We start from the raw sequence: 17,275 nt of genomic DNA, 5'->3' as shown, positions 1-17,275 counted from the left end.
AGGGCCACCACATCCCCCTCAGAGTGACCTCTCCAGGACCTCAGCCCCCGCCCCTCATCTCGATGTCCCATTGGCTGCCACAGCTGTCACTCAGAGCCAGGCACAGACCCACACATAATCTCAAGAACCCATTGGCTGCCAGGGCCGTCACTCAGAGATAAGCCCAGCCCATCAACGTGGGCGACGGTGGGTGGTGCGCGCACTCCCACCCTCTCGCCCTCATTGGCTGCTACGCCTGTCACTCAGAATCAAATCGGCCCCTCCCCGTGAGCGAGAGGGGAGTGCACCCCCTCGCGAGGCAGCCCTAGACACGCCCCAGCCCGCACTTAACCCCTATCTCGATGGCCCATTGGCCGCCACACCCATCAATCAGGGCCAAACCCCGCCCCTCCCCTCCGCGTGCACTGGGCGGGCGGGACTCGTACTCCCCCTCCCTCCACCTCACCTCAACAACCCATTGGCCGCCGCGCCCGTCACTCAGAGCTAAGCCCCGCCTTACCCCATGAGGGCTGCGGGGCGGGCAGCGCGCCCCCTGGCGGCCGCGCCGTGCCCCTCCCTCCCTCCCTCCCCGTACGTGCTGCGTGTGCGTCACCCCCCCCCCCCCCCCCTCCCCGGCCGTCCCCTCCCGCGCGCGCGCGCTGCCGTCGGCGCGTCCCCCGCGCGCGCTCCGCGTCACCGCTCACGGGCCTGGCGCGCGGCGGCCGCGGCCGGACGGACGCTCGGACCCGGCCGGACACTCGGACGCGGCCCCGCTCCTCTCCCTTCTCCCGCCCGTTAGCTCCGGGGCCGCCCGGCGAAGCGGCCCGAGCGCGGCGGCGGCGGCGGCGGGTTCGTTTTTGTGTGTGGGGGGGGCGCGCGGCCTGGTGCGCGCGGCGGATCCCGCCGCTCGCGTAGCGCGGCCGCCCGGGCTCGCTGAGGGGGAGGCCCGGGCCTGGCCGGGGGGGGGGTGGGTAGGGGTGAACGAAGGCTCCCGGCCAGAGGAAACGCCGCCGCCATGAGCGTGGAGGCGTACGGCCCCAGCTCGCAGACCCTCACCTTCCTGGACACCGAGGAGGCCGAGCTGCTCGGCGCCGACACGCAGGGCTCCGAGTTCGAGTTCACCGACTTCACCCTCCCCAGCCAGACCCAGACCCCGCCCGGGCCCGGCCAGGCGGGGCCGGCACAGGGCCAGGGGCCCCCCGGCGCGGGGCAGGGAGCTCCGGGCCCGCTGGAAGCGCAGGTGAGGGGGTCGGCAGGAGCCGGGGGGTCCGGAAGGGGCGGGCGGCGATGGGAGCTGGGGCCCCCGGGGCGGGCGGGGAGCGGGAGCCGCGTGTGGAGGAGCCCCGGGGAGGCGGAATCGGAGCGAGTTGTTCGCGGAGGAAACTTGCGGCCGGCCGGGCGAGTCGCGATAGTTGTGTCGTTGCGATAGGGAGGTGGAAAAACCACCGAGGCTGGGTGTCAGTTCGGGTTCTTTCTCCTTAAAACAAACGCGGGGTTTGGGGTGTGTTTGGTTATCGGAAGTTGGGCGCTGAGGAAATTCGGCTTTTTTACTTCCCCTCGCTAAAATACGCTTTAATGTCTTCTGGTTATTACTCTGGATTTAAATTTTTTATTTCAGTTTCCACTTGCTTTGCCGCGCGGTTGTTGGGCTGGTTTCTTTGGGGGTTGTGTGGCAGGGACAGGCCTGGGACAAGTTCTGACCTCTGCTTCCTCGTGGCTTAAAAACGGGTTTTAGTTTTGCGTTTTTTTTCTATTACAGTTGATGGTTGGTACCTAAAAGAGAATGAAATGGTGTTTATTTAGCAATTCACAGCTCGTAGGCAGGGGAGGAATTAGGATTACAGCTCCCAAGAAGTGCTGGAAATGAAGATAACAATCTCAGTGTGCCCGTAGTAAACAACAAAAACACCGAAGAACTCTCCCGTATTTTTAAAAAAACCACACTTTTCTCCAGTTTGAAGGTCATGGAATATTCAGGTTCCTCACAGAAATCCTATTTTTAACCATTAAATGCTTGTACATCACCCACGTGTTAAGGGATGAGTTTAGACAGGAGTTGAGAGCTGTCGGTGAGTTTTTATCCCCAGCCAAACATCCTGGACCTGGTTTTTGTCCCTTTTATTTGCAAAAGCTGCCCCAGGTGGCTCTGTGAGGGGAGCAGGGAGCTCATCCAGCTCCACAGGTGTGCAGGGCAGCACCGAGGGAAGATTTCTCCTGTCCTGGGGGTTTCCAGACACAAATTAAATCCATTTTTATGCCTGAAAGTGCTGGGTGACAGCAGAGATGTGCTCAGGTGGCTGTGTTTGTCAGCTCAGAGCTGTGGGGTTATTTTCTGTTTATTTGCACCTTTTGGATTTGGTAGAATTGATCCAGTTTGGGCATTGAGAGATCAGAATTATTTTCTACCAGCAGTAAAATCCCTGTGACTATACATTCAAAGAGAATCTTAATCACATTTAATTTTAAACCTTTAATGGGTTGTGATCACTCCAGAGCTCCCAGTAGGGAATTTGTGGCCAAGGAGAAGAAAAACCACCCCAAAATCAGCCTCCTAAGCTGAAAGTCCAGACAAGAGGATTATTAATTGGCCTCTTTTTTTTGTCTAAACATGTTTGAAAAACCTTTGAAGTCAAAGTAAAAAAAAAAAAAAATAAAAGCTCTGGAGAGCACCTTCAGGTACTGGTTTTGTCTCCTGGCTAAAAGAAAAAGAATTTAGGTTGCTTTTTTTTAAAAATCAGGGTGGTTTTGAGTTTCTGCAAACTTTTGTGGTCATTTTGACGTTAGAAATGTCAATTTTGGGGAGGGGCTCTCAGAGGTGGAGTGAAATAAAACAAAGCCCAGGATCTGCTCAGACCTGCCCCTCTCAACGGGCTCAGGGCTGCTAAAATGACAAAATCTGGGGTTTTTCAAAAGGTTCTGGGCAAAATTTTTGCTGCCCTCAGCAGATAATTGAAGTTTGTTGTTCTTTTTGGCAGGAGGCATCTTAAATAATGACTTCTCCAATTGATCAGGGTTTGCTTAATGAAATATTAGCCCTGTGATTATAATTAAAGCTAATTAAATGAAAAATTTATTTGGAGCTGAAGAATATTGGAGGTGGAAACTTCTGCTCTGCTGTTTCTGGGGTCTTTTTACAAAGATGAGTTGAGCAATGCAGGGCACCTCATGTTTTAGGGAAATTTGATGTATTTAGTTTAAAAGAACAATATATTTATTTCCCCACTCTTTAATTAATAATTTAATGGTGTTACAAGTGATTAGTGGTCAATTGCCCAAAGTAAGAGTAGAGCCCAAACATTTTCTGCAGAACACTCTATTTCCATTGTTCCCTAAAATTAAATCAACATAAGAATTGATTTTCTGGAATGTTTAAAGAGGAGTTTCAAATCCTCTGAGCAGCTGTGGCTGCCCCTGGATACCTGGAGTGTCCCAGGAGCACCCTGGGATCAGGGAAGGTGTCCCTGGAACCCCAAACCATCCCTGGAGTGTCCCAGGAACACCCTGGGATCACAGGGGTGCCTCTGGAACCCCAAACCATCCCTGGAGTGTCCCAGGAGCACCCTGGGATCACAGGGGTGCCTCTGGAACCCCAAACCATCCCTGGAGTGTCCAAGGAGCACCCTGGGATCACAGGGGTGCCCCTGGAACCCCAAACCATCCCTGGAGTGTCCCAGGAACACCCTGGGATCACAGGGGTGCCCCTGGAACCCCAAACCATCCCTGGAGTGTCCCAGGAGCACCCTGGGATCACAGGGGTGCCCCTGGAACCCCAAACCATCCCTGGAGTGTCCCAGGAGCACCCTGGGATCACAGGGGTGCCCCTGGAACCCCAAACCATCCCAGGATTCTCTGCAGTGTCCCAGGAGCACCCTGGGATCACAGGGGTGCCCCTGGAACCCCAAACCATCCCTGGAGTGTCCCAGGAGCACCCTGGGATCACAGGGGTGCCCCTGGAACCCCAAACCATCCCAGGATTCTCTGCAGTGTCCCAGGAGCACCCTGGGATCACAGGGGTGCCCCTGGAACCCCAAACCATCCCTGGAGTGTCCCAGGAGCACCCTGGGAGCAGGGAAGGTGTCCCTGGAACCCCAAACCATCCCTGGAGTGTCCCAGGAGCACCCTGGGATCAGGGAAGGTGTCCCTGGACCCCCAGACCATCCCTGGAGTGTCCAAGGAGCACCCTGGGATCATAGGGGTGCCCCTGGAACCCCAAACCATCCCTGGAGTGTCCCAGGAGCACCCTGGGATCAGGGAAGGTGCCCCTGGAACCCCAAACCATCCCTGGAGTGTCCCAGGAGCACCCTGGGATCACAGGGGTGCCCCTGGAACCCCAAACCATCCCAGGATTCTCTGCAGTGTCCCAGGAGCACCCTGGGATCAGGGAAGGTGCCCCTGGAACCCCAAACTATCCCAAACCACCCCTGCAGTGTCCCAGGAGCACCCTGGGATCATGGGGGTGCTCCTGCTGGGCTTTAGGGTCCCTTCCCACCCCAAACCACCCCTGCAGTGTCCCAGGAGCACCCTGGGATCGTGGGGGTGCCCCTTCCCACCCCAAACCATCCCTGGAGTGTCCCAGGAGCACCCTGGGATCATGGGGGTGCTCCTGCTGGGCCTTAGGGCCCCTTCCCACCCCAGACCACCCTGGGATCGTGGGGGTGCTCCTGCTGGGCTTTAGGGCCCCTTCCCACCCCAGACCACCCTGGGATCATGGGGGTGCTCCTGCTGGGCTTTAGGGCCCCTTCCCACCCCAGACCACCCTGGGATCAAGGGGGTGCTCCTGCTGGGCTTTAGGGCCCCTTCCCACCCCAGACCACCCCGGGATTCTCTGCAGTTCTCCCTCCTGCCTCCTTTTCCCCTCTGGACCCTGGGTGTGGGTGAGCTCAGCTCCTGGCGTGGCTCAGCGAGGCTGGGCCAGCTCCTAGGCTGGCGGTCCGGCCTAGGCAGGCTGGGTTTAATTGCCAGGGCTAACAAAGGCTGTTCTGTCCGGGCCAGACGAGTCCTTGTTGCTCAGGTCCCATCTGGAAGCGCCGCTCCCTCCCAGGGGCGAGGCTTTCCCAACTTCCTCCTCGGGAAAGGGAAAGCAAATCAGCCTCGCCGGGGATCCCAGCAGGGCCCTGAAGGGAAAGGCACAAACAGCAGCTGCCTTTGCCACCCGACCGCAAAATGTGGGGTTTGGGGTGCCCTGAGCTGAGAGTCCATCAGCAGGGTGGTGCTGAAGCCTCGCTGCAGGACTTTGCTAGCACAATACCTGCTGGAGTTGAAGTGCAGTCACAGTTCTTGTTGCAGCTTGAAATGCAGCACTTGAAAGCAGAGCTGGGTGAGGAGGCTGCAGGTGTGCTCACCTGGGGCTCTGCTCCTGGCCTGGGTGGCTGTGGGGGCTGGGATGTTCTGTTAGCCCTGAGCTGGGACTCCCAGGCAGCAGGATCCCAGAATCCCGGCCTGGTTTGGGTTGGAAAACTTAAATCCTAAAAGTGCCAGAGGCAGGGACACCTTCACTGTGCCAGGGTACTCCAAAGCCTGTCCAGCCTGGCCTTGGGCACTGCCAGGGGTCCAGGGCTGGTCACAGCTGCTCTGGGAATTCCATCCCAGCCAGGGATCCCTTCCCAATATCCCACCCAGATCCCCCTTTCCAGTTTAAACCCATTCCCTGTGTTGGGATTCCAGTCCTTGTCCCAAATCCCTCTCCAGCTCCCCTGGAGCCCCTTCAGGCTCTGGAAGTGGCTCCAAGGTCTCTCCCTGGAGCTTCCCTCCTGCAGCCTGGCCTTGAATCCCACAGGGAACAGCCCCCAGTTCCCAGCATCCCACTCATCCCTGCCCTCTGGAGCCACTCCCTGTGTCCTGTCCCCCCATCCCTGGTCCCCAGTCCCTCTCCAGCTCTCCTGGATCCCTTGGGGGCTGGAAGCCTGGGTAACACCATCTTGTCACCTCCTCCATGGCATCAGGGACTGCCAGGGTGGCTGGAAGGGCCTTCAATCCCAATCCCAGGGACACCTCCTGCTGTCCCAGGTGTTCCCAGCCCCATCCAGGGCCTTCAGTCCCAATCCCAGGGACACCTCCTGCTGTCCCAGGCTGCTCCCAGCCCCATCCAGGGCCTTCAATCCCAATCCCAGGGACTCCTCCCACTGTCCCAGGCTGCTCCCAGCCCCATCCAGGGCCTTCAATCCCAATCCCAGGGACTCCTCCCGCTGTCCCAGGCTGCTCCCAACCCCATCCAGGGCTTTAAATCCCAATCCCAGGGACACCTCCTGCTGTCCCAGGCTGCTCCCAGCCCCATCCAGGGCCTTCAATCCCAATCCCAGGGACTCCTCCCACTGTCCCAGGCTGCTCCCAGCCCCATCCAGGGCCTTCAATCCCAATCCCAGGGACTCCTCCCGCTGTCCCAGGCTGCTCCCAACCCCATCCAGGGCTTTAAATCCCAATCCCAGGGACACCTCCTGCTGTCCCAGGCTGCTCCCAACCCCATCCAGAGCCTTCAATCCCAATCCCAGGGACACCTCCTGCTGTCCCAGGTGCTCCCAGCCCCATCCAGGGCCTTAAATCCCAATCCCAGGGACACCTCCTGCTGTCCCAGGCTGCTCCCAGCCCCATCCAGGGCCTTCAATCCCAATCCCAGGGACTCCTCCCACTGTCCCAGGCTGCTCCCAACCCCATCCAGGCCATCCTGGGGCGTTCCCAGGGATGGAGCAGCCCCAGCTCCCTGTCCCCCAGCTCAGTCCTGGCCTTGTTCTGTGTCCCAGGGAATGTCTGGAGGCAGCAGAGGAGCCAGGCAGGCCCGGCAGTTTTTGGGAGCAGTTTTGTGGCACCTCAGTGCTCGGCCTGGAGCTGCCAAACTCGCCGTGCCAGAAGTTGCAGCCAACATTTTTTGGAGCAGAGCAGTGGCCCCCCTGCCACCCCAGCTGCCCGTGCCAGGTTTTTAATCCAGTGCACACAGGCTGACATCACAGGAGGGTTTGGAGCAATCACTTCCTCATCCAGAGCTGCCAAGGGCTGGGGCTGCACCTCACAGCCCAGGTGACATCACTGCTGCCACCCCGAGGGCTGGGACAGCACAGCCACTCCTGCCCTGCACATCTCTGCCTTCTCTGCCTTAAAAAAACCCAAACTGAACCCAAAATTTAATGCTCTTTTTAAAAAATAGGAAGGCAGTTTTGTATGAGCACCCAAAAAATGTGTTTAAGTAAAACATTGTGGGTAGAAATGCCTGGGAATGCTTGTGAGGAGTTCAGATAAACTCCAGGCTTTGGAATCCCACCTGTGCCAGATCAGGCCTTATTTATCTTTTCTGAAATGGCTCTGTCAGTTGGAAATGGAGATTTGAAGTGGATGTTTCTGTGCTGACAGCTGGGCAGAGTCTGGTGGGGTTTGCCCTCACCCCACTAATGGGGTTGTGCTGCTCCTTCCGTGGGCTTGGATCCCTTTTTCCATCTTCCCATTGCACTTTCAGTTCCTTTGGGTTGATTGTTCCTGTGAAAAGGCAGAGCTTGGAGGTAACTCCAATAAAAGGCAGCCCATTTATTTATTCTATTTTATTTAAATGCTCCTCATTTCATTTGCAGGGCTGGAAACGGAGCTGGTGCCTTTGAGGGCAGGTCCTGATGGCTCAGGGCAAGTGGGAAGTTGGCTTGGGACTTTAACTCTTGCAATTGGCTGTTAAATGTTTAATGTGGATCTCTCCAAATGAGGAATAAGCTGAGCTTGTTTCCTTACAGCCTGAAGAGAGCAACTTTTTTATTTCTTTTTTGATGTCTTTTACAAAAGGTTTTGTGTTCTCAGCTTGCTGTCAGAATGAAGTTGCACCTCCCAGAGAAATCACATTAAGTTGTTATAATATTGTATTCAGAGACAAAGGCCTTGAGTGATTTTTGTCCTATTTGGTTAAAATTTATAAATAAATCTCAACTTTACAAACATTGGGGGTGTTAATTATCCCTATAGGGAATGACCCCAGCACTCCCCTCAGCTGTGTTGTGAATATTCCAGTCACTTTGGTGGCCCCTTTCCCACATTTTCCACTCAAAATTAACATGGATTAAGACAAATTTATCCCTGTTCAGCTTTTGGTGGGAACTTGGCTAAAGAAGGCCCAGAACAACCCAAATTCTGGGGTCTTTCCCAACTCAGTATTGAGGTGCTAAAGCCCCTCAGGGCTGGAGAAATTAAACCAGGACACCTGGAAAGCCCAAGGGGCAACACCTGCAGTGGCCATGCCAAAATCCCAGCGTGACATGCACACCTCCTGGTGGTAAAAGTGCCAAAAAATGGATTTATTTGGTCAGGGGAAAGGCTGAGGGTGGGAAAGCTGCTGAGACAGCACCAAATGTTGCAGAATTCCGTGGTTCTGGCAGTCCATGGTGGATACAGGAATGGGTGGGGGAAATTCCTGTTCCCAGGTAGATCCCTGGAATAAAGAAAAGGGTGAGAAAAGAGCTGCTGGAATTGTTGGAATGGAATTTTGTTATGTAAAGCTGTGGAAAAATGTAACTGCAGAGAAGCAATCTCCTTGTTTTCCTGCTTATCAGTTGGAGTTCTGATAATCCTGTGAAAGAGGAGGTGATGGAGCAGGTATTGATTGTGGGATTGTATGGAAAAATCCAATCTGCAGGGAAGCAATCTCCTCCTGGAAACTTCATTGCAATTTATCAGCTGGAGTTGAGATAATCCTGGAAACAGGAGCTGGTGAGGGGTGTCCCTGTGAAATGGGAGTGTGTTTAATGCTCTTGGCAGCGTTTCTCTGGGGGGTTGTCAGGATTTTGGGGTTCACTGTGGCTGTGCCCCAATCCCAGGTGAACGGGCCCGATGGGATCCTGCAGAACGGAGCTGTGGATGAGAACGTGGCCAAGACCAGCCAGCTCCTGGCAGAGCTCAACTTTGAGGAGGATGAGGAGGACACCTACTACACCAAGGATCTCCCTGTGCACGCCTGCAGGTGGGGCTTCCTGAGGCCACCAGGGAAAGGGCCTTTGGCACTGGGATGGAACAGCAGTTAATAGTTCTTTGAGGAGTGTTTTAAATCAACCTTCCCCACTGGGAAGGGGAAGGGAAGGGAAGAGGGAAGGGGAAGGGGAAGGGGAAGGGGAAGGGAAGGGAAGAGGGAAGGGAAGGGAAGAGGGAAGGGAAGGGAAAGGAAGGGAAGGGAAGAGGGAAGGTTTGGGAAGGTTTGAGAAGGGAAAGGAAGGTTTGGGAAGGGAAGGGAAGGTTTGGGAAGGGAAGGGAAGAGGGAAGGGAAGGTTTGGGAGGGGAAGAGGGAAGGTTTGGGAAGGGAAGGGAAGGTTTGGGAAGGGAAGAGGGAAGGTTTGGGAAGGTTTGGGAAGGGAAGAGGGAAGGTTTGGGAAGGTTTGAGAAGGGAAAGGAAGGTTTGGGAAGGGAAGGAAAGGTTTGGGAAGGGAAGGGAAGGTTTGGGAAGGGAAGGTTTGGGAAGGGAAGGTTTGGGAAGGGAAAGGAAGGTTTGGGAAGGGAAGGGAAGAGGGAAGGGAAGGTTTGGGAAGGGAAGGTTTCGGAAGGGAAAGGAAGGTTTGGGAAGGGAAGGTTTGGGAAGAGAAGGGAAGGTTTGGGAAGGGAAAGGAAGGTTTGGGAAGGGAAGGGAAGGGAAGAGAGAAGGGAAGGTTTGGGAAGGGAAGGGAAGGTTTGAGAAGGGAAAGGAAGGTTTGGGAAGGGAAGGGAAGCTCCCTGTGCTGCTCTTGGAGCTCCTGAACAGACTTGGAGCTGCCACATCCACTTCTGGCCAGCTCAGAGCTCCCTGGGGAATAAATCCCAGGCTCAGCCACCCCAGGGATGGGAATAATAAATATTGATAATTTTTAAATTAATATCAAAATATTAAGTATTAAAATACTTGTGACTCACAACAGAAATTTGGCTCCTGTTTGATGCTTCTCCCAGCACTGATGTTCCCCAGTTTCCACTTCCCCTTCTTTTTGTGCCCTGTAAATCCAGTTAGAGCTTGGGTTTGGGTTTCCCTCTCAGCAATAACCAATCTCTTGCTGCTTTTCCCTGTGCAATTGCAGCTACTGTGGGATCCACGACCCTGCCTGTGTGGTTTACTGCAACACCAGCAAGAAATGGTTCTGCAACGGGCGTGGGAACACCTCTGGCAGGTAAAGGATGAAATCATGAAACAAAAAAGTCAACTTTGCACCCATTTCTTCTCATTTTCACTCTCAGAGCACCCATGCCCTGAGCAGAGTTCCCTGCATGGATGGAAAGAGCCAGACACAACTTTGCACCCATTTCTTCTCATTTTAACTCTCACAGCACCCATGCAATGAGGAAGGTTCCCAGCATGGATGGGAAGAGGCAGACACAACTCTGTGCCCATTTATTTCTCTTTTCACTCTCACAGCACCCATGCCCTGAGCAGAGTTCCCTGCATGGATGGAAAGAGCCAGACACAACTTTGCACCCATTTCTTTTTCTTTCACATCTGAGCACCCAAGTCCTGAGCAGAGTTCCCTGCATGGATGGAAAGAGCCAAACACAGCTCTGCACCCATTTCTTCTCATTTTCACTCTCACAGCACCCATGCCCTGAGCAGAGTTCTCTGCATGGATGGAAGGAAGGAGCCACATCCCCCCAAGGCGTGCCACAATAAATCGATTTATTTGTGTGTCACTAATTGCTGTCAGAGGTGTTTCTGGTGTGACCCTGCTGTCAGTCTGAGCTGTAAAGCTGTGCTGTTTGCTTGCAGCCACATTGTGAACCACCTGGTGAGAGCCAAGTGCAAGGAGGTGACCCTGCACAAGGACGGGCCCCTGGGAGAGACCGTCCTGGAGTGCTACAACTGCGGCTGCCGCAACGTCTTCCTGCTGGGCTTCATCCCTGCCAAGGCTGACTCCGTGGTGGTTCTGCTGTGCAGGTCAGACAGGGCTCTGCTCCCAGCTCTCTTCATAAACAACAGCCCTTGCTTTCATTTTGGCCCAAAATACAGTTTATTTTCTGGTTTGCCACCCTTTTTCCTCGAGGTGGTCGCACAGAGTTCAGGGGTGCAGGTGGATAATGCAGCAAAGGGAGTTCTGTTGTGTTGGGAAAACATCTTAGCTCTGTAGAAAAGTATTTTGTTCCTAAATTTTGCATTCCTTAATGGAAGAAAGGTGTTTTTCCCTCTGTTTTGAGCTCTGGAAGAGGCACAGCTCCGTTCAGGAAGTGACTCTGGAGCCCTGGAACGGTGACTCTCACTCAGGGTGTTTTTATCTGAGCTCACAGAGTCATTTGAGGCCACAATAAATCAGAAATTGTTCTGACAGGCTAAGTCAGCACTGAAAATTTATAATTGTGTGTGTTTTAATTCGGTGCTGTCACTGTGTGGTTGCTGGTAGAAATTGTATTTCTGTGGAGGAAGTTCTGTTTGGGAAATAACTTCTTCTTTTTCTGGTCTGTGTGTGCACAGTCCTCATGGGTTATAACCACCTTCAAAGGTGTCGTATTTAATATTTTAAATGCATTCTCAGTCCTGGAAACACCCAAGCAACACTTGTCACACTCCTGAAAGGAGTGAAAAATGAATTTTCCCAGCAGGCTGGGGTTGTTTTGCTTGGATTTTCCCAGGTTTTTGAGCAGTTTCAGGAGCCCACCAGCCCAGTTCTCACCCTGCACTAGCCTGTCCCTCCCTCTGGTCTGCTCTCAATCTCCTGGCTGTGTTTTGGTGCTGCAGGCAGCCCTGTGCCAGCCAGAGCAGCTTGAAGGACATCAACTGGGACAGCTCCCAGTGGCAGCCCCTGATCCAGGACCGCTGCTTCCTCTCGTGGCTGGTGAAGATCCCCTCGGAGCAGGAGCAGCTCCGCGCCCGCCAGATCACGGCCCAGCAGATCAACAAACTGGAGGAGCTCTGGAAGGTACAGCCTGCACTTGTTTGGGGTTGTTTTACCACTTCTGAGGTTGTTTTCAAGGGAGGATGAGAGTGTTAGGAACTCTGGAAGGCAGAAATCACCCAGGGTTTAAATCCTGCAGTGCCACAGTGCTCAGAGGATTCAGGGAATTGTTGAAAGCTTCACCAAGCTGAAAACCAACTTTCCTTGCTCATATCAAGACTTCCAAACATTTCTGCTTTAAGTGGTGCCTGGCAGAGCAGGGAATTGTTGCTCATTCAGTTATGGGGGTTTTGAGGGGTTTTTTTGTGCATCCTTTAAAATTTAAACTGGGTTTCATACAATTTGTAATGCCCTGGTTTAGCTTTAAGGGTGGTTCCACCTTGATATCACTCCCTGTATCAGTAAAACATGGTTTTACCTGTCCTGCTGTCAATTTTTACACTTCAAACTGTGAAACTAAACACCTCTGCTTTTATTTCCAGGAAAATCCATCTGCAACCCTCGAGGACTTGGAAAAACCTGGTGTTGATGAGGAACCCCAGCATGTCCTGCTGAGATATGAAGATGCTTATCAATACCAAAATATATTCGGTCCTCTGGTCAAGCTTGAGGCAGATTATGACAAGAAACTCAAGGAATCTCAGGTAAAACGTGTGAGATTTGCCTTTGGAGGGACTCCTGCAGTCCTGGGCTCAAACATGGAATCACAGCACAAAGCCTTGAGTGCAATCAGTAAATAAATGTTTGAATTGCTGTGGTGTAGCACTCTGGGATATCAGCAGTGGTGGTGCTGTGATAGCAGGGAGAGGAGAGGAAAACCCTCACAGTGAGGGGTTTGAAGAGCTTAAAACACTTGGGAACTCCTCACCTTTTCTGTGTTCAAGTTCTTCTTTCCAAACACCACCTTCTGTCCCAGAAGTGCAGCTGTCTGTTGCCCTCAGAAGCTGCAGTTCCCTGGCAGGGAAATGGGAGTTCTGAGAGCTCCTGGGAACATTTACTGGGTGTTTGAAGAGGGAGAGAATTCCACAGCTGCTGAGCAGGGCTTTGTTTCTCATCATGAACTCTCAGAACAGAGTTCACCTTCTGCAGGTGCTGTGAACTCAGGCACAGGAATGAACACAGATTTTGGTGACATTGGAACAGCAAGTTTTGTCATTTCTGCCCTGCTTTGAAGCACAGGACTGTGGTGGTTGGCAAACAATTCTTCAAGAAAATAATAGCTGCTCTTTTTTTTACCCTCAGACCCAAGATAACATCACAGTCAGGTGGGACCTGGGCTTGAACAAGAAGAGAATTGCTTATTTCACTTTGCCAAAGACTGATTCAGGTAAGGACACCTGGACTGTCTCTTTGTCAGGGTTTTTCTTTGTACCTTCTGAATAAAACCAGCATTCAGAGCACTCTGAGGGCTGGCCTGGGGTGCCTCTGGAAGGTTTTTGTGGTTGTTGAGAGCTTTTTTCCCCCCTTCCTTTGCAGACATGCGCCTCATGCAGGGAGATGAGATCTGCCTGAGGTACAAGGGAGACCTGGCCCCCCTCTGGAAAGGAATTGGGCACGTGATCAAAGTTCCTGACAGTATCCTTCCCTTGGAGAGCCCTCAGCAGGGCTGGCCAAAGCTGGAGTCCTTAACAAGCCATTCATTACCTCCAAAAGTAATTCTCTGCTAATTTAAAATTCAGGGTGGGTGTGGGGGGGGGGATCTGCTGAAGAAAATCACCAAAATTGGGGAGAATAAAATTCAGATTTTTGCTCGAAATTACTACTTAACGAGGTTCTACAGATTATGGTGATGAGATCGCCATCGAGCTGAGGAGCAGCGTGGGAGCTCCCGTGGAGGTCACCCACAACTTCCAGGTGGATTTTGTCTGGAAATCCACTTCCTTTGACAGGTATTGAGGCAGCACCTCACAGCTTGGCAGGCACTGCATGAACTCCCTGTAGGTTTTTGTTCTTTGCCTTCACCGAGTGTTTTTCAACCAAAAAAATGTGTCTTGGTTTGGCAGTACCCATCAGAGATCTCAGTCCTGGGGCCTGGTTCAGAAATGGAATTAATGGCACAAAGTGGCCAGTTGTTCTCATTTTGAAGGGTTTGTTGCAAAGACATCACGGGGAGAAATTGACCTTATGTTCAATAATACTTGAAACAGAGGAAGAAAAACAATTTTCTAGTTGAGCTTCCTAAAATTGCTTTAAACTGTTAAAATATCCAAATTTGGCTGTGGAGCCCAGAGGCTTCAGCCAAGTCTGTGTTTGGTAAGACAGGAGTTGGCTTCTTATCCTATGATTAGAATTTCCTATTAGTAATATATCCTATCATTATTATATCCTATTATTTTATTCATCATGGCTGCAAATTTTCTTCAAATCTTGCACCTAAATTCCTGTCACAGGTTCTTGCACCTCCAATCACTGTCCCAGATCCTGTCACCAAAGCTGCTCTTCCTCTCCACATTTTTCTGGGAATACCTTGTAACATTCACGTGGGGAAAAAGCAAGCTCTGTGTTCTGAGTGTAATTTCTGTGATTTTAATTCTGTTAATGAGTGTTGGCTGTTGTTCTCTTTCCCACTGTGTCTGTGGGACACCTGGGGGTGCTTCACACTGATCTTCAGAAATCATTTTGCTGCTTTTCCTTCATGTCAGGATGCAGAGTGCTCTGAAAACGTTTGCAGTGGATGAGACCTCAGTGTCTGGGTACATTTACCACAAACTGCTGGGCCACGAGGTGGAAGATGTCATCATCAAATGCCAGCTGCCAAAACGCTTCACAGCCCAGGGACTCCCTGATCTCAACCACTCTCAGGTAACCTCCTCTCCTCTCTCTGCCCAGGGTGACAGAAAGGATTTATAAACAGAGGTTAAACAACTTAAATCCTGTGCTGGGAGTGTTAAATAACAATTTTTATTTTTTTTTAAATTTTTTTTTAGGTTTATGCTGTCAAGACCGTCCTGCAGCGTCCTCTGAGCCTTATCCAGGGTCCCCCTGGCACTGGGAAAACAGTGACATCAGCCACCATCGTGTATCACCTGGCCAGGCAGGGCAATGGGTGAGAGCTGCTCTCTCTGAGTTGGATTCGTGCAAAGAATCACTTTGATTTTAAAAGCAAAAATAATTTGTGTCATTGAACTGTGTTGTCTGGGGAGACTTGGGCTCGTTGCACAAAATACCCTTCCCCAGCATATTTTTAGGGGATGTGTTCCTACTTATATTTTATTGCAAGTCTAGTAGAAAGAAATTGCAGTTTATTGAGATTTTTGGCTGATTTTTGGCTGGTTTTCCCAGGCCTGTGCTGGTGTGTGCCCCCAGCAACATCGCCGTGGATCAGCTGACAGAGAAGATCCACCAGACTGGCCTCAAGGTGGTTCGTCTGTGTGCCAAGAGCCGCGAGGCCATCGACTCCCCCGTGTCCTTCCTGGCCCTGCACAACCAGATCAGGAACATGGACAGGTGAGGAATGAGGGAAAAGCTCAATTTTTGCTGTTCATGGGCACAGCTGAGGGGTGTTGTCACCACAGCACCATTGTTTGCTTGATGGGTTTATATTGTTTTAGTTAAAAATCACTTGCACTGCAATCCTACAGAGTTGGTTGGGCTGTAAAGTAAAATTCCTGGGGTTTTTTTCAGCATGCCAGAGCTTCAGAAGCTGCAGCAGCTCAAGGATGAGACTGGAGAACTTTCCTCTGCTGATGAGAAGCGTTACCGGGCGCTGAAGCGCACGGCGGAGCGGGAGCTGCTCATGGTGAGGGCCTGGGGCTGATCCCCCAAAATCCCCGGGGCTGATCCCCCAAAATCCCTGGGACTGATCCCCAAAAATCCCTGGGGCTGATCCCCAAAAATCCCCGGGGCTGATCCCCAAAAATCCCTGGGGCTGATCCCCAAAAATCCCAGGACTGATCCCACCCAAATCCCTGGGGCTGATCCCCAAAATTCCCCGGGGCTGATCCCCAAAATTCCCCGGGGCTGTCCCCCAAAATCCCTGGGGCTGCCCCCTCAAATCCCTGCAGCCACTCCAAATCCCCGGGGCTGCCCCAAATCCGTGCTGCCACCCCAAATCCGTGCTGCCTTCCCAAATCCATGCTGCCCCCATCCCAGTGCTGCCCCATCCCAGTGCCCCCCATGCCAGTGCTGCCCCATCCCAGTGCTCCCCCATGCCAGTGCTCCCCCATGCCAGTGCTGCCCCATCCCAGTGCTGCCCCATGCCAGTGCCCCCATGCCAGTGCCCCCATGCCAGTGCCCCCATCCCAGTGCCCCCATCCCAGTGCCCCCATCCCAGTGCCCCCCATCCCAGTGCCCCCATCCCAGTGCCCGCCATCCCAGTGCCCCCATCCCAGTGCTCCCCCATCCCAGTGCCCCCCATCCCAGTGCCCCCATCCCAGTGCCCCCCATCCCAGTGCCCCCATCCCAGTGCCCCCATCCCAGTGCCCCCCATCCCAGTGCCCCCATCCCAGTGCCCCCCATCCCAGTGCCCCCATCCCAGTGCCTCCATCCCAGTGCCCCCATCCCAGTGCTCCCCCATCCCAGTGCTCCCCCATCCCAGTGCCCCCCATCCCAGTGCCCCCATCCCAGTGCCCCCATGCCAGTGCCCCCATGGCAGTGCTGATGCTGCTCCCTGGCTGTCCCAGAACGCTGATGTGATCTGCTGCACCTGTGTGGGAGCTGGAGACCCCAGGCTGGCCAAGATGCAGTTCCGCTCCATCCTCATCGACGAGAGCACGCAGGCCACCGAGCCGGAGTGCATGGTGCCCGTGGTCCTGGGGGCAAAGCAGGTAAAGCCCTGGGTTCCTAAAAAAGGGTTTGGAGACCCAGCAGGAAGCAGCTCTGAGCAGCCACCTTCCCACTGCAGGCACACAACATTTTTCCTTTTCTAGAACATAAACTTACCTGACTTCATTTTAGGGTTAGCCCGCTGCACTTAGGGTTAGCCCTGGTTATTTGGGTCAGTCCTGTTCATTTGGGGTTAGTGCTGTTCATTTGGGGTCAGTCCTGTTCATTTAGGGTTAGCCCTGTTTATTTAGGGTTAGCCCTGTTCATTTGGGGTTAGCCCTGTTCATTTTAAGGTCAGTCCTGTTCATTTGGGGTCAGTCCTGTTCATTTGGGGTTAGCCTTGTTCATTTTAGGGTCAGCCCTGTCCATTTGGGGTTAGCCCTCTTCATTTGGGGTCAGTCCTGTTCATTTGGGGTTAGCCCTGTTCATTTTGTGATAGCCCTCTTCATTTGGGGTTAGCCCTGTTCATTTGGGGTCAGCCCTTTTCATTTAGGGTCAGCCCTTTTCATTTGGGGTTAGCCCTGTTCATTTGGGGTTAATCCTGTTCATTTGGGTTCAGTCCTGTTCATTTAGGGTCAGTCCTGTCCATTTAGGGTGAGCCCCACTAGTTTTTTTCCTTGGCCTGGAAGGTGTTGGTGCTGTTGGAACAATCTGGAGAGTGAATAAGATTTTATATTAAAATGATCATCTGAAAGGAGAGTGACACTAAAGGTTTCTGAGCCTTTGGG

General features: G+C 53.1%; 1 protein-coding gene and 1 long non-coding RNA gene across 3 annotated transcripts in view; both read left to right on the top strand.

Moving 5' to 3' along the window:
• The first annotated feature begins 946 nt into the window (after positions 1 to 946).
• Positions 947 to 17,275, top strand: part of UPF1 (UPF1 RNA helicase and ATPase) — a 27,517-nt gene continuing 11,188 nt past the window's right edge. Inside the window, exons 1-14 of one of the 2 annotated variants that reach the window (XM_059869716.1) lie at positions 947 to 1,219; positions 8,763 to 8,905; positions 9,984 to 10,073; positions 10,664 to 10,831; positions 11,627 to 11,807; positions 12,266 to 12,427; positions 13,026 to 13,110; positions 13,260 to 13,358; positions 13,555 to 13,672; positions 14,426 to 14,585; positions 14,711 to 14,829; positions 15,066 to 15,230; positions 15,408 to 15,522; positions 16,406 to 16,549. In XM_059869716.1, the coding sequence (XP_059725699.1) occupies positions 995 to 1,219; positions 8,763 to 8,905; positions 9,984 to 10,073; positions 10,664 to 10,831; positions 11,627 to 11,807; positions 12,266 to 12,427; positions 13,026 to 13,110; positions 13,260 to 13,358; positions 13,555 to 13,672; positions 14,426 to 14,585; positions 14,711 to 14,829; positions 15,066 to 15,230; positions 15,408 to 15,522; positions 16,406 to 16,549 (1,974 nt within the window). In that variant the 5' untranslated portion in view covers positions 947 to 994. The remainder of the gene's footprint in view (positions 1,220 to 8,762; positions 8,906 to 9,983; positions 10,074 to 10,663; positions 10,832 to 11,626; positions 11,808 to 12,265; positions 12,428 to 13,025; positions 13,111 to 13,259; positions 13,359 to 13,554; positions 13,673 to 14,425; positions 14,586 to 14,710; positions 14,830 to 15,065; positions 15,231 to 15,407; positions 15,523 to 16,405; positions 16,550 to 17,275) is intronic. The other variant, XM_059869717.1, reaches the window with a different exon arrangement.
• LOC132339490 (uncharacterized) lies at positions 1,269 to 7,887 on the top strand. Its single transcript, XR_009489658.1, has 2 exons — positions 1,269 to 5,985; positions 6,048 to 7,887. It is a non-coding gene; the product is annotated as an uncharacterized LOC132339490 (long non-coding RNA).

Source organism: Haemorhous mexicanus, chromosome 29 (assembly GCF_027477595.1).
Source record: "Haemorhous mexicanus isolate bHaeMex1 chromosome 29, bHaeMex1.pri, whole genome shotgun sequence".
Lineage (NCBI taxonomy): Eukaryota > Metazoa > Chordata > Aves > Passeriformes > Fringillidae > Haemorhous > Haemorhous mexicanus.
The sequence above is the reverse complement of the archived record's forward strand: the minus strand, read 5'-3'. Positions and strand labels throughout refer to the sequence as shown.